This window comes from Amaranthus tricolor, chromosome 9 (assembly GCF_026212465.1).
Source record: "Amaranthus tricolor cultivar Red isolate AtriRed21 chromosome 9, ASM2621246v1, whole genome shotgun sequence".
NCBI lineage: Eukaryota > Viridiplantae > Streptophyta > Magnoliopsida > Caryophyllales > Amaranthaceae > Amaranthus > Amaranthus tricolor.
The window spans coordinates 27,757,533-27,772,749 of NC_080055.1; the positions used below are offsets into that span (position 1 = coordinate 27,757,533).

General features: G+C 32.6%; 2 protein-coding genes across 5 annotated transcripts in view; both read left to right on the forward strand.

The window, feature by feature from the left end:
• LOC130824237 (rho GDP-dissociation inhibitor 1-like) overlaps nucleotides 1-1,631 on the forward strand; it is a 4,372-nt gene extending 2,741 nt beyond the window's left edge. Inside the window, exon 5 of the mRNA XM_057689157.1 lies at nucleotides 1,334-1,631. Coding sequence (XP_057545140.1) covers nucleotides 1,334-1,402 — 69 coding nt within the window. The 3' untranslated portion in view covers nucleotides 1,403-1,631. The remainder of the gene's footprint in view (nucleotides 1-1,333) is intronic.
• Nucleotides 1,632-3,521: 1,890 nt separating this feature from the next.
• LOC130823624 (uncharacterized) lies at nucleotides 3,522-11,188 on the forward strand. 4 transcript variants are annotated; one of them, XM_057688314.1, is made up of 10 exons: nucleotides 3,522-3,689; nucleotides 3,797-4,195; nucleotides 4,629-4,873; nucleotides 5,071-5,155; nucleotides 5,302-5,487; nucleotides 5,580-5,747; nucleotides 5,861-6,043; nucleotides 7,276-7,447; nucleotides 9,132-9,303; nucleotides 9,473-9,980. In XM_057688314.1, the coding sequence occupies exons 2-10, from the start codon at nucleotides 3,827-3,829 to the stop codon at nucleotides 9,570-9,572; spliced, it is 1,680 nt and encodes a 559-aa protein (XP_057544297.1). In that variant the 5' UTR covers nucleotides 3,522-3,689; nucleotides 3,797-3,826; the 3' UTR covers nucleotides 9,573-9,980. The 4 variants fall into 4 exon arrangements, with proteins under 4 accessions (XP_057544297.1, XP_057544299.1, XP_057544301.1 ...); XM_057688316.1 differs by having other exon boundaries at nucleotides 3,530-3,715; XM_057688318.1 differs by adding an exon at nucleotides 10,713-11,188 and having other exon boundaries at nucleotides 3,555-4,195; nucleotides 9,473-9,601.
• The last annotated feature ends 4,029 nt before the right edge of the window (nucleotides 11,189-15,217 follow it).

The window sequence follows — 15,217 nt, forward strand, 5'->3', positions numbered from 1 at the left end:
TTGCATGTTGGGGATTCTCCAACTTTACCCCGCTCACCAAAATCATCCGATATGTTATAGAACATTTTTGTAGGAAAACCCCAAGACATTGTAAACTATCATATCAAGATTAATTACCAATTCATTGTGAGCTTGATATACTGTGATTCGTTAATATATATAAAAAAGCCCATGGGTATAATTATCAAAATTATTTTCTTCTTACAAGAGGCCAATCATCGGCTAGGAAATAGTATATGTGTTTGTCGAAATATGTAGTCATTTTACGTGCCTGTGGAATCACATACTTTCTCTGTTTTAAAATAGTCGTTACATAATGGTTATTGAAACTATTCATCGTTCAAGCTTATTTTACATATTATGGCTAAAGTGTAAAAAAAAAATATAGTCAATTGAGATCTTGTTTGAATCGTTTAATCGTATATTTTCATCATATTAACTTTTTAAAATTTCTAAATGTGTATAGTTGAATATTTAAATATTCAAAATAACACATTAAATTACGTAAAAAGTCAAATGTAACAAGTATAGTGAACGCAAGAAGTAAATAGCTTGGACCCTCCAAATTTGAACCAGACTGTTCATGGCATTTAGTTCTATGACATAAGCTCTGCAGTTCTATTCAAAAATGTCAGTTTCAATTTATGTTATGTTAATAAGTTTAACTCTCATTTCATTTCAAATTTCAAAAGAAATGTACATAACCCAACCATTTAAGGCCTTAGGATTGCTTATAGTAACTTGCTAGTACTTGTTTTGAAATCTTGACAATGTGTTGGTCCGAGTAGGAATGATAAAATGGGCAGTGAATGCACCTTAAATTTTCGTGCTCACTCTCTGCCCAAAATTTTCATATCCATCTCTGTCCATTTGTTTATGCATTTAAATTTATCTTCATTCACTATGGTCAACTGGGTATACCCATAACCCATCATAGATATACCCACCTTATACCTGCATATACAATATAATAAAATAAAATTAATGTCCTTAATTTTTTGTCTATAGTTTTTAATAAAAATATACTTTAAGATTGATATAAATTAGTACGTTGTAGATATAGGACGAACGACTATAGAATGGGGCGAGTGGGTATTAGTTGAGGTGTGTGGGTATGGGGCTGGACGGGCGGCTATGGGGCAGTTAAGACCTCATACTCATAACCTACCCATTACACATGGCGGATAGGACTTTACATACCCATATCCACCCACTACACACTAAATTCATACCCATACCCGCCAAATGATGGATGCGGTATGAAATTTGTATAATTTTACCTATCTATCATCCCTAGATCTGAGTTTAAATATTGTGGTTTGATCTTTGACAGTTTGTTGATGATGATAACAAGCGCTATTTGGAAATAAACTACACATTCGACATCAGAAAGGACTGGTAATTCGGCATCTAAACAACGTTTTATCATTCAAATCCTTCGAGGAGGCAATTGCTCGAGCAACATTGTATCGATTAGATCGTTCGAGTTTGATATGTTCAATTGTAGTCTTTTTAAATCTCAAGTTATGTTTTCATGTATGATTTTAAGGATCTCTCGTCTTTACTCGTAATTTATGTTGAGACGTTCATCAAAATATCATTAGAACTATTATGGTTCTTTGTGTGTTTAATTACTCTTGTTTACTTATTGAGGAACTCTTGATTGCGATATCAAAATATGAAATGAGCTTCATACATCAAGAAGAAGCGATGAAATCGATTTAGGAATGCCGTGGTGTGAATGATTCTTTTGAAAAAACCATTAATACCCAATCATTATCAAATAAAATCATTAATATTTACTTTTTTTTCGCTCTTTATTATATCTCACTTTTGTTTTTATTTTTGTACGATGAAATATTACGATTAGAGTTATTTATTAGCGGGCTACCTGCCAGACTCGACCTATTCGATTTGAAAAACGGGCGGGCATGAACAATGTTATTTAAAAAAAATTAAGTTTAGACGGGTAATACTTGCTCGCCAAGATAAATAGGCGGGTAGCGACATCAAAAAATGCCCGCGGGTATACCCGCCCGCTTAGTTTAATATATTATTTATTAAATAATTAAGTCCATTAATTATTAAACTAGTTTATTATTTATCTTACGTGTACATTTAATATTTTTAAACCCTCAAAGCACTCAAGCAGTCGACTATAAAAGTTTAAACAAATAGCCGACTCCACCGTCTATATTCAATATTCATGTAATTTGAGACTTTATATATTTAGAGTATTTGAAACAATGTATTGTATTTTAACCATTATTAAAACTTAACTTTATAATATGATTTACATTTTTAACTTTTATATAAGAAATACCGCGGATCCCGCCCGTTTTTAAAACGGGCGGGTAGCGACAAAAAAATATGCCCGCAAATACGGGTGAGCTTTTGAATATTTGAGTCCGCGGGTAGAATTTTTAGGTACTACCCGGTCCGCTATCCACCCAAATCCGCCCATAAATAGCTCTAATTACGATGAATGTCAATTTATAGTGAATAAAAAATAAATATGATATAATTTTTTTGTTATTACTTGAATAATTCACAATTAAACTTATAAATTTGATTTAATGCATGGGTCCATTCATAGTTTGTTCATTAAAAAACCATATAATATTTTTTTCAAAAAAAAACCATGTCAATATATATATATATATATATATATATATATATATATATATATATATATATATATATATATATATATGTTATTTAGCCATGATAGGGTGAATCGATTTTTTTTTGCTTTTTGTGGTTAAAATATCATCATTGGGGTAGTTCTTATCACAAATATAATGAAGTACAAGAACAAATTATAAACAAACTTGTATGACGATGAAACTCCTTACTTTGTTGATCACTAAATAGATATAGCTTGAAGATTGGTTTGCAATAATATGTGTCACTCGAAAACTCAATATTTTGTTGTAGGTATATTAAAACTTTCCAATAGTGATACTTCTCCCCCAAAGGTACTCGTGGTTGTAATTGAAATTTACAATGAGATACAAACAACGTTAAACACTTTGATACAAAGTGAATAGCATAAAATGATTATGCGTCTTTGTAGATTATGAAAACAGAAAATAAATAAAGAGTTCGTGATTGATTTTTACTGATTGCAAATGATTTTTACTAATTGTAATTGATTTTTGTCGATCGAAATTGACTTTTAGTAATTGTGAATAATTTTTACTGATTGTAAATTATTTTATGCCATGTTTAGGAACGATAATTTCATTTGGAAATTTGGAATTTATTTAAATTTATTGTTTGGCAAATTAAAAATTTACAATTTTGAATTTGGATCAAATTTCATTGTTTTTAAAGTAGTTAAAGTTGGGAAATTGAGAATGACTATTCAAATCTTGTCACTCTCAAATTCTTCATTAATGATTCTAACGATTATTTTCCAAAGTAAACTAAACAAGGTTTTAAGTACTTAAGATAAAATAAAACAATAAAAAAATATGTAGATTAAATATGTAGATAAGAATTATTTAAAATGCCACAATTATCTTGCAATTTATTATGAGAAAATAATCAAGCAATTCCAATAACAAAAAAGATAATCAAGCAATTCGTTCTTCTGGGTATCTCCAAAATTACTACCCTTTGGGGAAAAATAGTTACTTTCTCGTTTGATTCTGAGGCTTGAGCTATTCTAGGGTTTTTTTTTTCCGGTACAATTTCATCCTCTACATCCTGGGTATTGAAATTTCATCGCCTTTACTATCATTATCCTTGAATCCCAATTGATTTCTTTATTTATCCTCAATTATATTTGCAGATTGTCTGATTGTGAATTTGAGAAATAACAATGGGAATTAAAAGGGATAGAGAAGACCAACTAGAAAGTGATGTGAAGAGACAGAAAGTTATTGACAAAGAAGAAGAAGCGGGTTCACCTCAGATGCACGCTTTTGAGAATCCTCTTCTTCCTCTTGCTTCGTATGATGATGTTGATGATGAGGAGGAAGAGAGGAAGAGAGAGGCTGTTTTAAGGCGCGCCGGAGCGGGGAATGGTATTGGTAACCAAGTTAAGCTTAATGGCGATGGTAGAAACGAGTTAATTGATGATGATGATGAAGAGGAAGATGAAGAGGGTTCTCATTTTAGTCAAGGGAAACGCAATCGATCTGTGGAGGTCCGCAGGGATTGCCCTTATCTTGATACTGTTAACAGACAGGTATTTTGTTAATCTTTTCACAATTTTTTTGTAAGTTATTATCAGGATGCTTAGTGAGACATTTATTAGCATAGTTTTTATAAATTTGGAGATCCATTTTGGGTACTTTGATTGATATCTGGCCGGTGTTCTTGCATTTTGTAACTTTATAAACTATGATTAACAGAGAGGGTACTTGAATTCATCTGTTATGATTGATTTTTTCACAATTGTTGGGTTTATGTAGGTTGAAATTTGTGCTTTTGTTCAATTGTTGTTTTAACATTTTCATAATTTCATGTTTAAATATTTCAAGGGTTTTTTGGACTAAGTCAAGATTTCTTTAATATGTTTGTTTTTCCACATACCAAGAGAATAGTAATATATGTTCATTCCTCTTTATATGGGGATATAATGTTGATGTTTTTACTGTTGATTCTGATTTCTCATGCAGGTTTTAGATTTTGATTTTGAGAAGTTCTGTTCAATCTCCCTTACAAACCTGAATGTATATGCATGCCTTGTGTGTGGTAAGTATTACCAAGGAAGAGGACACAAGTCTCATGCATATACTCATAGCTTGGAGGCAGGGCATCATGTTTACATCAATTTGAAGACTGAGAAAGTTTATTGTTTACCTGATGGATATGAGATCAATGACCCATCTTTAGATGATATCCGTCACGTTCTAAACCCAAGGTTTGTCTTATGTTTTCTGTACCTTTGGCATACTAGTTATATGAAGTATATCACATGATCACAATGTGTAACGTTAATATCGACATCTATCTGCATGCCATGTATGCTGTGTGTTCGGAGCTGTTGTTTTTTTGGTAGTTTTGTCCTTTTGTACAAGCAGTGTTTCTTTGTTGATTTTTTCTGGTTTACTTATGTAGGTTTACCACGGAACAAGTTGAACAGCTAGATCGAAGCAAACTATGGTCAAGAGCTCTTGATGGTTCTGAATACCTCCCTGGATTGGTATGTATTCTGTCTTGAGTCTTGACAGCTATGGAAGAGTTTTTCCTTCGATTTCATTTTGTATAAACTTATTTGTACGGGCTGAAATTTTGTCAGTGTTAAAGAAGATTGTCGAGTGTAACGTTTTTGAATTGTTTTATTTTCAGGTCGGACTGAATAATATCAAGGAAACTGATTTTGTGAATGTTACCATTCAAGCACTAATGCGTGTAACTCCCTTGAGGAACTTTTTTCTAATTCCAGAGAACTACAAACATTGTAAATCTCCCCTGGTTCAACGCTTTGGAGAGCTCACTCGTAAAATTTGGCATGCTAGAAATTTCAAGGGACAGGTATACATATGGATATGTTTCATGTTCTGTCGTTATAATAAAAAATTGCCACTCGTCAAAGCAGTATATTAATATTTGTTACAACATCGCAGGTCAGTCCCCATGAATTTTTGCAGGCTGTGATGAAAGTTAGTAAAAAACGGTTTCGAATAGGTGCACAAGCTGATCCAGTTGAGTTTTTGTCCTGGCTACTTAATACCCTTCATGCAAATCTTAAAAGTTCAAAGAAAAATACTAGTATCATATATCAGTGCTTCCAGGTAACCTCTTTCATCTATTTACATTTTTAATACCTCCTATATTGCAGGATTAAGTTTTTGGCATTGTTGTTGGTGCTCTTATATAATTCTCATTAACTTGATTTAACCTGCAGGGAGTACTGGAAGTTGAGAAAGAGATTCAGAGTAAAGGTACTATTGAGAGAAGAGAAAGTGTTGATGACCAGAACCCTAATGTTGTCAAAGAGACCTATGAAATGCCGTTTCTAATGCTTGGTCTTGATTTGCCGCCTCCACCACTTTTCAAAGATGTGATGGAGAAAAATATCATCCCTCAGGTTTGATGCTTTATTGCAATTTCCTTTTAGATTTCTGATTTCTCTAAAACCTTTTATTTATGTGAGTGCTTTAATTTTTCACTTTATCTACGTGCATTGAGATGGTAACATGGTGTGAAACAAGCCACATTGTATTGTATTGGCTGGGTTGCAAAGGTTTGTAAATCTTGTATGCTATGACCTTTTACATCATTTCAGGTGCTCTAGTAGAAGTCATCTTTCTTATAAGATGGTGTATCACAGATATAATATCCTGAGAAATTTTGCTTTCCTCCTTTCATTTTTTTCTGAAAGAATAATCTCTTTGTGGATGTCCAATGTTGCATCGGTGCCAATATAGATGAAACTATTCTCTGCACCTTTCTCTGAATTTTCTTCCCTGGATTATATCCATAACTTATGTTGGGGGACTGAGAGAAGCTTCAAAATTTGAGGATTCATAATCTTGTAGGCAATTAAGAATATCTTCAATCTTTCTCTTTTATCGCTCGTCACATTTGTGGTAGTCCTTTTGCTTGCTGATGCAGAAATGTGAGTTTTGACAGACTATTGAGATTTGACTTTGAAATTGAATGATAGTATATTTAAGGAAAAAGTTTGGCTAGGTTAATGGCTGACTAATGATGCAATTCTTTCTAAGATGATAATGAAGTTGGATTTTCTTGAGAGTTTTGCTCTGGAAATTTTTTAACATGTTTTTTTAGACCGTAATGTTAACATTTCTAGTAATTTAAGGCGCTTAGCTTGCAGTTTGGTGGATGAAATGTATCATAACTTGTGTACATCAACCTCTCCCCCGAACCCGACTTTGGTGGGAGCCATTGAGGCATAAGGGTAATGCAATTTTGTTTGCTTGTAATTGCATCTATGTCTAATCTTTAGTACAGTTTTGTAGTTAAATCACATGTGCTTTTTTGATATGTATCTTTTTTTTTTCTTAGTTATTTTTCCTAGTATAAATTGTGCAATTTTATACAAAATCAAAGGCCTGGTGTGTTGCCCCGCTTGCCCCCTTTTGTGTTTCTCATAGGTTCCATATATCCTTTCGTATTTTTAATCTGAAACACTCATCATGCATGTCTCTTGCACTTTCTCTTTCATTATTCATCGCCATGCATGTTTTCATATTATATGGTTCTCTTCCTTAAGTATCCTTTTCATTTCCGCTTGTTAATTTATTTTTGTCTTTGTTTGATGTTCTTATGGTTTTGATTCATCAATGTGCTTCATAGGTTCCACTTTTCAACATATTAAAGAAGTTTGATGGGGAGACCATAACCGAAGTTGTGCGTCCTCAAATAGCTAGGATGAAGTATCGTGTAAAGAAGCTGCCACCTTACATAATATTGCACATGCGTCGATTCACTAAAAACAATTTCTTTGTTGAAAAGAATCCCACACTTGGTAAGTATCATGTAATTGGTTTGGCTAATTGTTCACATCAGAGGTTTTTGTATCATCAGAATTTGGGTCTTGCAGATTTTTTAAATATTTATCTATTTTCCTTTACCCAAAATGCCTTCTATGTATGTTTTGGTTGATTACTCATTACTTGATTGACATAAAGCTGCTTTGTGGCACTATGTGCTGACTTCACGAAATACTATTCTTTCTTTTAACTATAGTAAGGGCCACTTGTTTCATTCTATGAAAAGGAAAGGAATTTAGAAAGGGTAATGATAGGAAAGGATTTGATAGGGAATTTAATTATATATTGTGTAAGTGGGAATACAAAGTCATTATTCATTATACTGAAAATGTTTTGGGAATTTTTTTATGGTGGTGATGCCATAATTTTGAAGTGGAGGAAACTTATACTATGCATGGCACGCTCAGTAGTGGTCAATTGTGTTACTGCCTTGCTGCCGCTGGCGGTGAATGACAGACAATTGTGAAGGTGGTTGAAGGAGCTGGGGTGTGGTATATTCTGTTGTCCAAATGTTGGCTGGTGCTGGCGAGTGGTGGTGTTGGTAGAAAAGGTAGTGGTGGAAATTTTCGATGGTGTTTGTGGTGCAGTTGAGCTGTATTTTACTTGGATTCAAAAACTCATATGGGATGTGGGTACACGTCCAAGTATAGACTTGGCTAAGTTATGAACAAGTTTTCTACCAATGTCCGTGTGTCCAGGAAGAGTCCGGATTACTTTTGTTGAGTTGGTCAAGGTCCAAGGGAAATCATGACCGTGTCTTCTAGGTTTTTCAAATTTGAAGTCAAGGTTTAGAGATGTTTGGGTGTTTTGTGAAACCATTTGGGGGAGGGAATGGGAGATTGAGTACTGTGATTTTGGGAAGTTGAGATAGCCAAATTGTGTTAGTAATATCTGACCAATGGAAATAGTAGTTTTGATTACCATACCTTTTTTTAAACCCTCATAGATTATGTTGGAGAACTAGAAGGATAGATTTTTGTCTTTATGTAAATCATGAGTACACATCAAGTCCTCAACTCATTGTTTCTTGCCTTGTTCTTTTACTGGAACAATGTCTCTTTTGATAAGGCACTCAATTTCTAGGTTTAGATGTTTGATGACCATTGAATATTGATACATATAGTTCAAAATTATAGAAAGGTACTATTGTAAAAAATACTTCTCTAAAAGGAATCTATGGAGCTATTTTATGTTCCTTATTTCTTATAATATTTTGGATTCTCCATCAGTGTCTACAGTAAAACTTTTAGAATATGTGCGTGCCTTGTTAAAATAATTAGGGTTTTATTTTTTTTCTATTATTTCATACATATATGGTTCTTGCAATTACATTTTAAAGTGAAAAACCCGTGAAATGATGGGTTATAGTCCTCTTAAGCTTTGAAACATTATTATGAAGTATGTTTTTTTTTTCTTTGAATGGGAAATGGTAGGGTCCATCTTATAAGGATAATCCCGTAAAAGAGTCTAATGAGAGTATTGATTCCAAGTTGCTTGCTTGGACGATTTACTTACTTGCCAGCTGAGCAAAAAGAGCTTCTTGTGTACGCTCCTGGGTCTATTATACATGTTTGAAAATTTCTGGCATGTGTAGAGCATTTGCGCTCCTCTTTTTTGAAGTTTATAGTTCGTATTGCTGATACAATTGTTTCTTGCCAGTTAATTTTCCTGTTAAAAATCTCGAGCTGAAGGACTATATTCCTCTGCCTGCTCCAAAAAGCAACGAGAAATTGCGGTCAAAATATGATTTAATTGCAAATATTGTCCATGAAGGCAAGCCCAGTGAAGGATCATACAGAGTCTTCGTTCAAAGGAAGTCAGAGGAACAATGGTAATTTCTATGCTTAACTCAGTGCCTCTAAAGTCTATTACGATTTGATTATGCCTCTTTTTACATTCCTTTAGTTAGTTTATTTTGCTGTTGAGTTTCGTTTGGTTGATAATCAGCTTTCCGGCTCATTTAAATGGGGTTTTTTCATTTGATCTTTCGAAAACTTCAGGTACGAGGTTCAGGATTTGCACGTTTCAGAAACGCTTCCTCAGATGGTCGCTCTTTCAGAAGCATATATGCAGGTTTACGAGCTGCAACAGCAACACTGAATGCCGTAAGATCATCTTGGTAACTAGTTGTAAGTGTCCTAACTCATAACTAGTGTATTTTAGCCACCCATTTTAAATCAATGCCTTACAAGTTTTTGCTTCGGAAGGTGTTCGTGTTTGATCCTTGCTCACACTGTAAATCTTACCGATGTCATTGTCTATTGATTTTGTGATTTTGACACCTTTTCTTAGTTTGAGGTGCTTCCGATCTTTTTTTGTTTTGTTTTTTTTTTTATATATGTTTAGTTCTCGAATCACTTGTCAACTCTGTCATATCGTGTCAACTAAAAAGGTTCCATAATCATGTAGCGGACGCCCTACACGTGGGAGTAAGACTTTGTCATTGTTCTTTGAATAAGAATGAACGACGCTCATTCGATCCTATTGATCGAAGAAACTTGGATTAAAGTGGCTGTTTGTAGGAGTTAGCGAGCTAACCCAAATCTTCTCAGGCCGATATTGTTCAGAAGTTTTAGGACTTGAGGGAGTAGATTAGTTTGTATTAATGTATTTCACCATCACATTAATTTGTTGGCTTTTATTTAGTTTTTTGGATGTTTAATTAATTAATCTATAATCCAAAAGCTAAAAGTTTATTAAAAACTCGGGTAAAAAGTCATTTACCAAATAATGCCATATCTTTATTTATTTATTTATTTAATTTTGTTGTGGGTTAAAGAATTCTTGCGAGCAAGAAGGGAGGTATTTTTTTTTTCTTGTAAGTGGCGAGAATTGAGAACATTTTTCTTTTATGTCCTTGTAGGTTGTGATATAGATATTATCTTTATCAGTTATAAGCTTAGGGAGTGTTTGGTATAAAGAGTGGAAAGGAAATGGAAAGGTTAGTCTTAAAGAAGGGTAACGGTAATGATAAGGATTATTGTAATTAGTTGTTTGGTATAATTAGGTAAGGGAAACACATTGTTTCCCATCATTTTGCTATTTGCCTCTATAGTAATCAAAGTGATGAACAACAATTTACAACAAACAAAGTCAAACCTAAAAAATATAAAACAAAAATAAATTTTAATTTTCCACTACATTATTGGGCCTATTACTACTGATAACTAGATTAAAAAATATGAAATATATTATTTTAAATTATTCACATGGGCTAAAATTTGATTTTCATAAGTGCAGGTGATAAACATAAAGTTATGATAGAAGTGTATCGAAGTTTATGAATTTCGCAAGATAGAAAGAGGGAAGAAAGAGAATGTGTTACCATTGTTAAATGAGAGGAAACAAAATGAGGTTATTTGTTACCCTTAAGTAACGGATTCGCTTAACCCAATTTGATACCAAATAAAAAGTAAGCTTATAAGTTAATTGAATCCCTTACCCACATAAAAAAAACCTTTACCAAACACCCTCTTAGTGTGTACGAATAACTTGACTTGCACCAATAATTAGGTTTTGTTTCCGCCCTTTAGTTTGTTGTGAGAACGTAGTACTTTCTTTGTCTCAAAGAAAGGTTTAATTGTGCTCCCTCTTTTTTTAATGTTTGTCAATGAGAGAAAAATGAGACAAAATTAGGGGAGAGAATTTTACTCTCTATTCTTGTTTACTTTTTGCATAGTTTTTAAAGTAAAGTTTGAGATGCGCATCATAAAAAATTATGAAAAATATATAATAAAAAAGTATTCATTAAGATGAATTTAATGAGATCTTACGTGGATATATTCTATTTCTATATATGTCTTAGAAATCTTAATCAAATTTCTCTCTATTCTAAAAGGGAAAAATATTACGTGGATATATTCTATCATCTATATATGTTATAGTGGAAATATTTATTCATAGAAAATATAATTATAATTAATTTTGAAATTCTCTTTTTGTTCCCATCCGTTAGTCTTATTCTTTTTTACACTACAGAAATCAAAAATCTATGGTAATGAAAGAAAAATAACAAATTGATAACGATGGTAGAAAAGTTGAAGAGAGGAGGAAAAGAAAGTTTTGAAATTTGCTTTAAGGGGAAGAGAGCATTTTATAAATCTCAAAATCAAGCAATAATCATGATTTTTAGAAGAATCAATTGCGGACAAATTTGTAATTTTGTAAAATCACCAAAGCATTTATTTTTATTTAAATGATAAATATTTGAATTTGAACAGTTCATTATAATAACGTAGATAAATTTTTGAAAATGAATGGAGTATATTTTATAAAAAAGTAGGAGAAATACGTGGATAATATAAAAAACAATAATTCTTACTTGAGACCGTTTTTTTTAAAGATGGTTTTTAAAAGCCCAGCTTATTAAGTTAATTTTTTTTAAAAAAAAACTGACACGTGCGTGTAAGTGTAATGTGAAAAGTTACATAATATATTTGATATTATACCAGCATATATTTGAGGTTTATAACATAATTTATTTTGGATTATAACATAATATATTTGAAGTTATAACACTATATATTTGAGGTTATAACATAATATATATGGGATTATAACATATATTTGTGGTTTAACATAATATATTTTATTTGGGGTTATAACATAATATATTTAAAGTTGTAACAATGTATATTTGAAGTAATAATATAATATATATAGAGTTAGAACAATATACATTTGGGGTTATAACATAATATATTTGGTTTTATAAAAATATTATACCCTCAAACACAAACCATTATATACCGCACTATATATTATGTTATAACTCCGAATATAATATGTTATAACCACAAATATATGTTGTTATAACTAACCTTAAAAAAGATATATATTGCTATAGCTTCAAATATATTATGTTATAATCAAAATAAATTATGTTATAATCCTCAAATATATGCCGGTATAAATAAATGTTGTTGTAACTCTAAATATATTATGTGACTTTTCACATTATACTTATACGCGTGCGTCAGCTTTTTTTTTAAATTAATATAATGGGTTGGACTTTTGAGAACCGTCTTTAGAAAAGATGGTCTCTCAAGATAAAGGCCGTATAAAAAAATAAATTAAATGAATAGACGAGAAATAAAAAAAATATAAATAAAATAGATTAATTCAATTGAACGGACTCAAAAAGAAAATAAAACTAATTCTTTGAGATTGAAACAATACTTGATTGAAACTTAAGTGTACGCACGTATTACTTTTTTGGAGCATGGTTATGAAGTGTCCATTACAAATTTTGAGGACTTGAGATACTTACGTACTAAATTCCTTTAGCTATTTAGTATTTATACTGTGCAACTGTATCACAATGAGACATGTCAATATAAAAAACTTAAATTATTAGCAAAAGTATAATGTTTTAATATTAAAAATGTCAATCTTAACATTTAAAACAACGTATTAAAAATCAAATAATTAAAAACAATTATTTTATTTTGGCATTTATACACAACATTTTTACTGCTAGACAAATGTAAATGGTCATAAAGCTTAATTGGCCCTCTCCGACCTTATCGATAAGTTCAGCTGCAGCATGTGTGAATTCATAACTTCAATTATACCATCATCATCCACAACACACATGCCAAAAAAGTTTGTCCATGTCTTTCGTACATTAATCATCGAAGTGATTACGGCCTGTTAGATTAGTGGTACTGAATGGTGGTGATAGAAATAATTTATAGTGTAAATTTTCATCAAAAGTTCTGTCGTTCTCATGCTGATGAAACTTTAAACACAAAAAAGTTTTTTGGTTTACAAATTTTAATTACCACATAATATCTCCTCTTCCAAAGAGAATGCGTTAGAATGAATTTTACGAAGAAAATGAGGTGATTTAAGTTGAACAAGTATGGCCATCAAGGTAGTCAAGAGATTTTACAACTAAAGTTACACTAGTTTTCATTCTATTACCACCGTTTATACCACTTACCAAATAGGCTGTAGAGTTTTCCAAAATGAATCGAAAACTTATAGACACTGCAAATGATCCGATTTAACCTGAAATTACATGTGTTGTCTCAAGAGGACTCGTCCTCTCTCATCCTTGATGTATTTCACTGCCTCTAAGTCTTGCTGCTTCCTGGATCTAGTCCTTGCCAACTTAAAAATCTGCTTCTCCCCTTCTTTGGTGTCAAGCTTACTATACAAATCCTCATAACCACGATTTTTTGCCTCTGTAACCGCTTTTTTTGCTGCCCGTTTTGCTTCTTTATAGCTCACTCTCTTTTCTATCCTATCCTCCTCTTCCGTGCATATCATAAGTTCCTTAAATCTCTTGTTTTTATCCTTTATCTTCTTTTCCACCTCATCATTCCACAACCACGATTCTTTGAACACTTTTGGTTTACCCGACGACACCCCCAAGGTCTCTTTTGCCACTTTTCCAATGGTTTTTGCCATGTTCACCCACATTTTATTCGCATCCTCTGACTGACTTGGGAAGCTCAATAAGCTATCTTGCTTAAGAGGGTTGTGACCACATCCCCTTTGAGTCTCCCCCACATGATCTTTTCCCTGGTCTCGACCTTCTTCTCTACGATTTTCTTCCTCTTCCTGAAAACCAGTACTAAAAGCCTGTGTTGGGTGGGCATCTCTGTACCCAACACCACCTTACAATCCAAGCATGAGGCCCGATCTCCCTTGGTTTCTAGGGTGCCTATGTTCCAAGTCCCCGCTCTTAGTTCTAGATCCTGCTTACGTTGCCCCCCAACCCCCTCTCCTTGGACCTGACCTCAAGTAACCGTAATGGCTTCATAACTCTATATTCAGCTACTACTGACTAAGGTAAAAAAGATGACAAATAGGTCACTAACAGAGATCAACACAAAATAAACAAATAGACACAATAAATAAAAATTAAAACACAAAATATCAAACGAACACAAAGTCAATAAAACAACAAAGAAATGTAAGACAATCAAATTGAAAAAAAAAATGAATCAAAGGAATTTGAAAACAAAGAGAAAATCCAAAAAATTGAAATGAGGACAATAAAACACTAATGAGAAGGACATATATAAAACCCAGATTATATTGAAGAATTTACCAATTTACCAATCACATTCACAATTATCACTTAATTAAGCAAATTCATAATCAAACCATTAATACCATCATGCATCATCAAAAATAAGCATCCCAAAATTTAAAGAAACAAAACAGACCAAAAAACAAAGAAAGAACTAAGCAAAACTAAAGAAAGACTATGTTAATAAAGGCAGCAAGAAACAACCCGGTAAGCCTACACCAAGAAACTAAGAAAGAAGAGCTAGAAATAACAAAGAAACAAGTAGAAGGCAAATAAAAGGGGGAACAAGGGTAAGGATGGATATCACCTCTGTGAAGCGGTTGTATATCGGTTGACCACTGGCTAGGACACAACTTATGGGGGACGTCTATTACTTACATGTGGAGTGTGGGCTGGGTTGTTGACCTCGAATTCCGCACCTGCAAACACGAAGAAAGGAAAGGAAGGAAGGGAAGGGGGTTGGGTGGTGGCGGGCGTGGAGGTGGGGTTGGATTCAGCGGTGAGGATGGGTATCCGTTTGGAAATTCTGTAACTAATTCTTTTGCTCCTCAAATTGAATAACACTTACATTAATATATTTTGACCCATTTTTCATTTCAATTCGTCCTAATGAAATCGTCCCCTTTAGCCCTTTTTAGATACAATAAAATAAAAATAATTGCATATATTCTCTCTTTTTTATTTCTATATACCTTACTACTCT